Here is an 8,340-nt window from a genome sequence, read left to right on the forward strand (position 1 = left end):
AGGACGGAATTCTCAAAGTAACTTTTTCTTGTTCAAGACGGCAAAAATACGACACGTGATCCAAAAAAAACTCTGAGCAAGAAAACCAGAGTCCCTGTACCCTTTTTTTTTTTTTAATAATATTATATTTTAAGTGGCCATTTGTTACAAGCTGCTTTAACAGAAATAAAAGAAAAAAAAATAAAAATAACTGATTTGGCAAATGGCAAATGCTAAATGAAAACACGCAAAATTCTTTGTACACCACCAACGGCCTAGAAAATTCGATTTGGAGCGTTAAATAATTATTATTTTTCAATATATATTTAATATTCATAATTTTATATATTTTTTAAATTTTGAATAATAAAAATATTTTTTTTAAAAAAAATTATGACACCAAATGCTGATATTATGATATTTTGTGTTGAAATTATTATTTTTTATATAAAATATCATTATTTTTTTTACAAAATATCATAAAGAAAAAAAATATTTTTGGCATAAAAAATTTATAAAATTTTTAAATGATAAAAATATAAAATATCAAATTATGATATTCTATAAAAAATTTATAACATCCTATTTTGAAAGTCATAATTTTAATACAGAATGTCATATTTTTTCAAAAAATATTTTTATTATTTAAAATTTTAAATAAAAAAATAAAATTATGGGTATTAAATGTACATTGAAAAGTGGTGATTACGTGTCTAATCGAATAAGATGGTGCACTTCATATCAGATTTTTTATATTGTAAATAATGTATAAAAAATTTTTCATAAAAACACATTATCTTTTTAGTGCCCTTTCGTTTTCAAAAGGATCACCAAGCGAATAACGCACCTATAGCTCTAGAACAAAATGGAAAAGATACTAAAGCAGGGATTTCGCAGCTTGTTGGAGTTATTTAATGCTTCTGCTTTGGGTAAATCCACCTCAAGCTCAATTTGAGTCATTTTTTAGTAATGCAAAAATTATTGCAGTTCTCTTTTAGTCCAAATCCACCATATCAAGCAATAAGAATGCTTCATCCATTTATGCCTTTTATTTTGTTCAAATTAGATAATAGATAAATAGATCAATATATTTTGTCCTTGTCTGTTCTGAAACATGGTGCTTGCTTGACCTTCTAACTTCGCTTATGTTCAGTTTTTATCATCTCAGAAGCTGACACCAGACCCAAAAGAAATACCGAAAGGCGCAACAAATCTCCCGTCCAGCCTGAGACCCAACTACTTGTATGAGCTCATATCACTGCGAACCATAATAGAAGACAGGGGCGCCGGTAGACCACACAAAATGTTCCTACAGCCTGAGGTGACACACGTGTGGGAACTCATAATCTAATTCTCTCGAGCCATCCCAATCTCCTCCTGCCGTGTGGCAAGAGGAACTTTTCCTGTGACCTGAACGGGTGCCCCTAGCACCACTATAAAAGATGGCAAGTAAACTACTATGAGACTGCCACGTTTCATTATCTTAAAGCGACAGATCACCCGGTGCATGCCAGTCTTTTTTTTTTTTTGGTAGGCGTGCATGCGTCTTTAGCGCTGCAATTTGTAGAGGAAGTGGGAGGTGGGAGGATATGTTCTAATTCTTGTTCTTTAGCAGGAGTAGAATGGGAAGTTGAGGGCTATGTATGGTAGGTGAACTGAGAGGGTCTATATAAACAAGTCTAGCAGGCTAGAGAGCTCCCTTGGGAAGAGTATAGAAGTTTGTAGGACAGGGCACTGTTGAGGTGTTGGATCATGGGAAGGCTAGTTGCCAAGAGCTGGGATGAGTCCAAGAAGATGTGGCACATAGGAGGGCCTGCAATACTTACAGGAGTGTTCCAGTTCTCCGTTGGGTTTGTCACTGTGGCCTTTGTTGGGCATCTGGGAGATGTCGAGCTTGCTGGGGTTTCGATCGCACTGAGCGTCATCGAAACCTTCGCTTTTGGGATTCTGGTAATTGATCCACTGATAACTTCAGAGGCTCAGTTAGTGTTATGATTATTTCATATAATTCTTGTAGTTTCGCATCTATAAACTTCTCTCTTGTTTCAATTTTGTCAGATGAGTTTATAACTTGAGTCAAGCTCATCATTCCCCTTCATCTAGATGCAAGATAGGTTTCATTATTTATCAACCATAAATTTCATGGTTGTGGTTAAAATTCCAAGTAATTGTTCTTCCATAATTTCATGTATTACTTGCACATAATCCATGGCCCAAGGAAAATATCCTGGCACTTAAACATGCAAATCCACCAACTCTGTGCATCTGAAATTGCATGATGATTGAAGCATCATCACTTGAGGCACAGTAGAGAAGCTGTTGCGATTTGATAATATAAAGTTCGATCTTATTTTATGGATATATTATCTGGAATTTTGCGGAATCATGCATATATTAATTGCAGTAATATGAGATCATAAAATTTTGAAATGTTCGTAATCATCTGATTTTACGTAGGACCAGAAGAAGTTATTTGTCTCTTTCTTAGAAGTTGGTCCGTCACCTACTCCCCTGGGCTTTTACTTTTCTAAGCCATGTGTATACCTCTGTTGCAACTTACTCAGCAAATTACGTAGAAACGTTCATAGCATTTTCTACAATTCTGGAAAGGTAGTAAAAGCAAAAATATGAAAACAAAATGAATAAAAGGTAAAACAATAGGAAAAAATATATATATACAAGAGCAATTAGAATATGTTTATAATCTATCTTGTGAATCTTTTGACCTCTATCAAAAGCATTAAAACTGCTAAGGGTCCATTTGGCTGGAAAAAATCTGGCATAGAAAAATAAACTCCACGTCAGATTACCATATTTAATATAACAATTGGAAGAGAGATAGGGAAAAAAAATTAATTAGCTCCATATTTATTTTTTGGAGAGAGAATATAAAATAAATACTATGATGGGGTTGGTATTTGGTAGATTCCGAGTGGTGATAACCTATACTTACAGAAATACTCTGAATAAAACTGTATATGTAATCATTAAATTTATTTAATATATATTTTAATATTAAAAAATTATTTTATGTTGAAGGATATGTTTATAAATTTGATTATATTTCTATATAGATTTATCTAGGGCTAAGCAAATAATTGAAACCCAAAAAAATCCATCCAATCCGATCCGTATGAAATCGAACTTGAATCGGATTGTGATTTGTAAAAAATTTAATTAATTACGGTCGGATTCAGTTTTCATATTTTTAACCCATATGAAACCGAATCTGACTGACCGATATAGTATTTTCAATACTTAGGCTATTTGGAGAATTGAAATTTGATCATTATGATATGTTATATACTAACTTATGGATGTTATAACATTATTATATCCTAATTTTTATATGAATTGAATGGTGTATTGGTTTGTGATGTTTAAAATCAATATTGGATCAATATTGAAGCCCAAACGGACACAACCCATCCGAACTCGCTATAAACCGTTAACTTCGGTTTCAAATAGTTTATATATGATAAACGGTCAGCAGCGGGTTGGATTTTTTTCAATCCGATTGGGTTCAGTCGGATCAAATTTTTTTCTCAACTGGATCCAATCCGATCTGTGTTCAGCTCTATATTTATCTCCAACCAAACATAGTGATCTTTTTCAATATCATATTCAGGAGTAATTTTTTTATCAATCAGATATAATAAATTTTTTTTTTATAATTATTTTTTTTGATAAATAATTTATAAAAATTATTAAATTATCTCGTAACCTGATGCACCCCAACCAAACAGGTGCTAAAAGGATAAAACTGTCAGGCAAATGATAAAGAATATCTGCAGTTCTTTCAAGACACTTATAGAAACTAAACAAGGCATTATAGTAGGTATTCTCATTTGATTGTCACTGTACTTGTATATTTCAATGTATTCACGCAATCTCAACCTGTTTATGTGCATGTTTGGAATCAAACGTTAAATACATCATTCACTCTCACGTCCGAAGAATTATCTATCCATCCTTTATACATCCAGTAAAACTCATGCTATCATGAAAACTTCAACAGTGGAAAACCATGGATTTATATTAAAGTGGGGAAAAAAATGAAGTCATACCATAATGGAGATTTAACAGAGGAATGCCATATGGCTCTATTGAAAAAGAAATCATAATCTGAGCGATGCTAACCTTTTGTTTTCTGACTACCAACTGTTAATTATTTCTCATCATTCCTCTGCAGCTAGGCATGGGGAGTGCATTGGAAACGCTCTGTGGTCAAGCTGTTGGTGCTGGACAACTTCACATGCTAGGAGTTTACATGCAACGATCATGGGTTATTACTGAAGTCACAGCATTGGTTCTATCACCAGTCTATGTGTTCGCATCACCCATCTTAAAGCTACTTCGACAGTCCAAAGATATATCAGAGGTTGCAGGCAGATATACTATATGGGTAATCCCTCAATTGTTTGCCTATGCCATGAACTTTCCTCTGCAGAAGTTTTTCCAATCTCAGAGCAAAGTATGGGTCATGGCTGCGATTAATGGTGTGGTTCTGGGCATCCATGCTCTGCTAAATTGGATTTTTGTAACAAAAATGGGTCATGGGTTGCTGGCTACAGCAATCATTGGGAACGTTTCTTGGTGGCTTATAAATTTGGGTCAGATGGCTTATCTTGTATCTGGCTTTTTCCCTGAAGCATGGAAAGGCTTTTCTATGTTAGCATTCCAAAACCTGGCAGCTTTCGTCAAACTGTCACTTGCATCAGCAGTAATGTTATGGTAAGTTCTAAGCTCCAAAATAGACAAAATAATGGGACTATTGTTTTGAAATGTCCAAATTCTATATCTTTAACTGCAGCACTTTGATGACAGCTTGGAGCTTTGGTATTATACTGCTGTTATTATTCTGGTGGGTTGCTTAAAAAATCCACAAATTGCTGTCGGCGCTATTTCTATCTGGTTTGATGTTCCATCCTTTCACCTGTCCATCATCGAAGATACGAGCTCTAAGAACCTTACTAATATCTAAAACAACATTAAAAATCCTCTGATTTTCCATTAAAATGCATACCAATTTAGTTGTGTTGGCATAGGAGTTGTTCTATCTTCAAATGATCGAACATAAAATTGCCTCTAGCTGATCAATTGTTTCGTTCTGTCTGTCAGCATGAACTATCAACTTTGGACATTGATGGTAGCTCTGGGTCTTAATGCTGCAGTGAGGTAGGCTTCATATATTTTAAATTGTTTGCAGCTCCTGGCATCAAAGAACTGCTGCCACAAGTGAGTTCATATTTTGTTTTTTGTTACTTACTTCACAGTGTACGAGTATCTAATGAACTTGGAGCAAATCACCCGAAAGCGGCGAAGTTTGCTGTAATTGTTTCTGTTTCCACATCACTCTTCTTTGGGTTCATTTTTATGGCCATAGTTCTCATCTCCAGAAAGCACATACCAAAGGTTTTCACAGATGTACCTGAACTGATAAGAGAAACATCTAAACTGGTATATCTTCTGGGTGCTACAATCCTTCTGAACAGTGTTCAGCCTGTTCTATCTGGTACCTTCTCTCTAACAACACTGAAAAACAAGGCATTGGTATTTGGATGGTCAATGATAGATACTTGAGGTTCTTCAGCAATCTCACCAATGCTTTAATCCGAGGAGTCTTACTAAAATTTGCAGGAGTGGCAATAGGAGCAGGTTGGCAAACCTCGGTTGCCTTTATAAATGTAGCATGTTACTACCTTCTTGGGTTGCCCCTGGGAGCCGTTCTTGGCTTCAAGTTCAAGCTTAATGAACTAGTAAGACACCAAGCAGATGACTCTATGTTTCTTCTACTTTTATTTATAATTATAAGGATGACCTCATGTGGACCATTAGAATGAGGTGATGGTGAAAAGAGTATGTATGTGCATTATATTTACTAATTCATTTATGTGATGCAGGGCATTTGGGTGGGGATGTTAATGGGGACTCTGGTGCAAACAGTTATTCTGCTACTGATTACATTCAGAACTAAATGGGAAAAAGAGGTAGTTCAGATAATATTACTTATGAAATTTTCGCGGATGGTCCCTTGAATTGAATGCATTTTTTGTATGAACAGATTCATGTGAAATGATGGTAGAACAAAGGACCCAAGTGAACATAAACAGTAGAGCCTTGAAAGAGCCTTCATGGATGGAATTTATAATTGTCTACACAGATAATGATTTTACTGTATTCATCTTAAAAGTTATCATATGCAAAATGGGACTGACAGGGGATGCAGTACTTGGGATGATGGGGGTGGTAAAAGATCACAACTAATATGATAAAGGGAATAGCATTTACTAGAATCTATCTAACTTAGCTTACACAAGGAACTAGTTTTCTAGGAAAATGCTTTTCATCAAGTCATTTCAAATGAGAGTTTACACATCCATTGCCACAAGTTTGTCCTTGCAAAAAGAGGCTCCTGATGGCTTTTTATGTGTCAATTAAACTAGATGCAACTTGCAAGGCCAGTTTCAAATCACAATATGATATATTCTGAATTTTGCAGATTGGCTGCCCCTGCCTCCCCTTTTGGCTATGTGGTTATGATAAGTTTTGAAATGATATGCAGGCTATGCAAGCAGAGGAGCGCATCAGGACATGGGGAGGACAACATGAGTCTCAATCAGCTTCATGCGCACAAGAGGCACAAGCTCTATGAAGATGATCCTTTGTCCCATAAGTTTATAGCACCTTAAAAGTGCAACCTTCAACAGCATGAAATGCCCATACCACAATGTCTCAAGGCCAAATTCCTACTTCTCATTAGAAGCTGCAAAAGAGGAACTACATCAAGCCAGTGAGCTATTATCAATTAATTGTATCCTGTTGTTCTTGACTCTTGCTCCTGCAGGGCGAGTAATTTGATGACTACATTTTGCCTAATGAGGCACATTAAGCAAGGAGTGATCTATATCATTTTCTTAATCTTGCAACAAATGAAGAGAGAATTTATAATTATCATTGCGGTCTTAGCGATTCAAACTTATATAAAGTAGAACTGTAGAACAGTTGCCCGTTCTTCAATACATGTTTTGCGTCTATCCTAATTCCTATATAAAGTAGAACAGATGCCCCCTGAAACAGTCACCAGTGGAACTATGAAGGAATCCCACTTCCTACCAAAACAGCCACTGATGTCTCCTAAAATTCACCAAGCTAGTTGCTATTTTTCTATCCTAACAATAACGGGCACATGTTAATGTTGCGAGTGACCACGTTTTTTGTTATAAAAATAAGAAACACGGTGGAGACATCACTACCAGCCTTCAGATCTGGATCTTTAAGTGGAGAGGCATATCGATTAAGCTAAGTCTAGTTGGTGTACCGACTTGGATAATTAACTTTGAATCATGCAATGAGGAATAGGATTTTGCAAATGAGTTTGTAGAGGAAAGAGTTAAAGGAGAAAGGTGGTGAGTTTTCCTTTCTATTTCTTTTCCCCCACCTGGGAGATTCAGTTACCAATGGTAGAATTAAGTGGGATAATTTCAGATTAGTTTTAAATATTTTTATAAAATATCTTACTAATTTTCAATAATAATTTTTAAGAGAATTGGGAGGGAGACCTCCTCACACTATACTAGTGCCGAGTGCAGATTTTTGGAAATGTACAATCTAACCTAAAGCCTTTGATTACTAATCAAAGCGTGTGAACCAATGGAGCAGGTCTCAGTTGTAGCTGATAAATACTATTACCAAAAAGTTTTTACAGCATGGTTAATGATAAAGTTAACCGGTTCTCTTTGCGAACGGTAAGTAATCTGTGAGTTCTTGAGCTCCCATATTCAACGCCATGTAACAAAAAACATTGTGAACCACATTTACCCGAAAACATTATTTAGGCTTCAGAGGAATAGAATGGACCAATTTTCAATGCGATAGTGCAAAATTTTTCCTGGTTTCAGCACACGATGCGGGTTTCTTACAGTGGTTACATTCCCACAAGTCATAGATCTGTGCAGCTTAATCCTAAGGTCAGCATGGTTTAGCACAACTGTAAACAGTTCAACATATTTTAGGAACAACTTGTTGCCACTTGGTGCCCTTAGGTGCAATTAATTATATATTTAAATTTTTTTTTTAAAAAAATTTTGCAACAAGTAATAAGAGGAAAAGACAGAGGAGGAGGTTACAAATTGAGGCACAAAGTGGAGACTACCAAGATCCTACCTAAAAACCCAGGATTTGCAATGGATGAGCTCAAGAGTATATAAATACCACAAAATTCTTAACCTATCCAATGTGCGATTAGTAAGTGAGAGTGCAAAAGTTTCAATAGGCAAGAAGGATTCGTGGACTCTGATATTATATTAAGATCCTATCTAGAAGCTTCACTTCTTAGATAGGATCTTTAAAGAGACCGCC

General features: G+C 35.4%; 1 protein-coding gene across 1 annotated transcript; it reads left to right on the top strand.

The window, feature by feature from the left end:
* The first annotated feature begins 1,557 nt into the window (after window positions 1–1,557).
* On the top strand, window positions 1,558–6,923 carry LOC105060044 (protein DETOXIFICATION 33). Its single transcript, XM_010943631.3, has 8 exons — window positions 1,558–1,929; window positions 4,172–4,713; window positions 4,807–4,893; window positions 5,101–5,157; window positions 5,256–5,494; window positions 5,620–5,738; window positions 5,883–5,969; window positions 6,545–6,923. The coding sequence occupies exons 1-8, from the start codon at window positions 1,732–1,734 to the stop codon at window positions 6,632–6,634; spliced, it is 1,419 nt and encodes a 472-aa protein (XP_010941933.1). The 5' UTR covers window positions 1,558–1,731; the 3' UTR covers window positions 6,635–6,923.
* The last annotated feature ends 1,417 nt before the right edge of the window (window positions 6,924–8,340 follow it).

Source organism: Elaeis guineensis, chromosome 6 (assembly GCF_000442705.2).
Source record: "Elaeis guineensis isolate ETL-2024a chromosome 6, EG11, whole genome shotgun sequence".
Lineage (NCBI taxonomy): Eukaryota > Viridiplantae > Streptophyta > Magnoliopsida > Arecales > Arecaceae > Elaeis > Elaeis guineensis.

Bases quoted from the DNA above. Each gene is read 5' to 3' on its own strand.
- LOC105060044 (XM_010943631.3), top strand. From the start codon at position 1,732: ATGGGAAGGCTAGTTGCCAAGAGCTGGGATGAGTCCAAGAAGATGTGG. The intron at 5,739-5,882 runs GTAAGACACCAA...TATGTGATGCAG, and splicing joins AGTTCAAGCTTAATGAACTA to GGCATTTGGGTGGGGATGTT. The intron at 5,970-6,544 runs GTAGTTCAGATA...AATGATATGCAG, and splicing joins GAACTAAATGGGAAAAAGAG to GCTATGCAAGCAGAGGAGCG.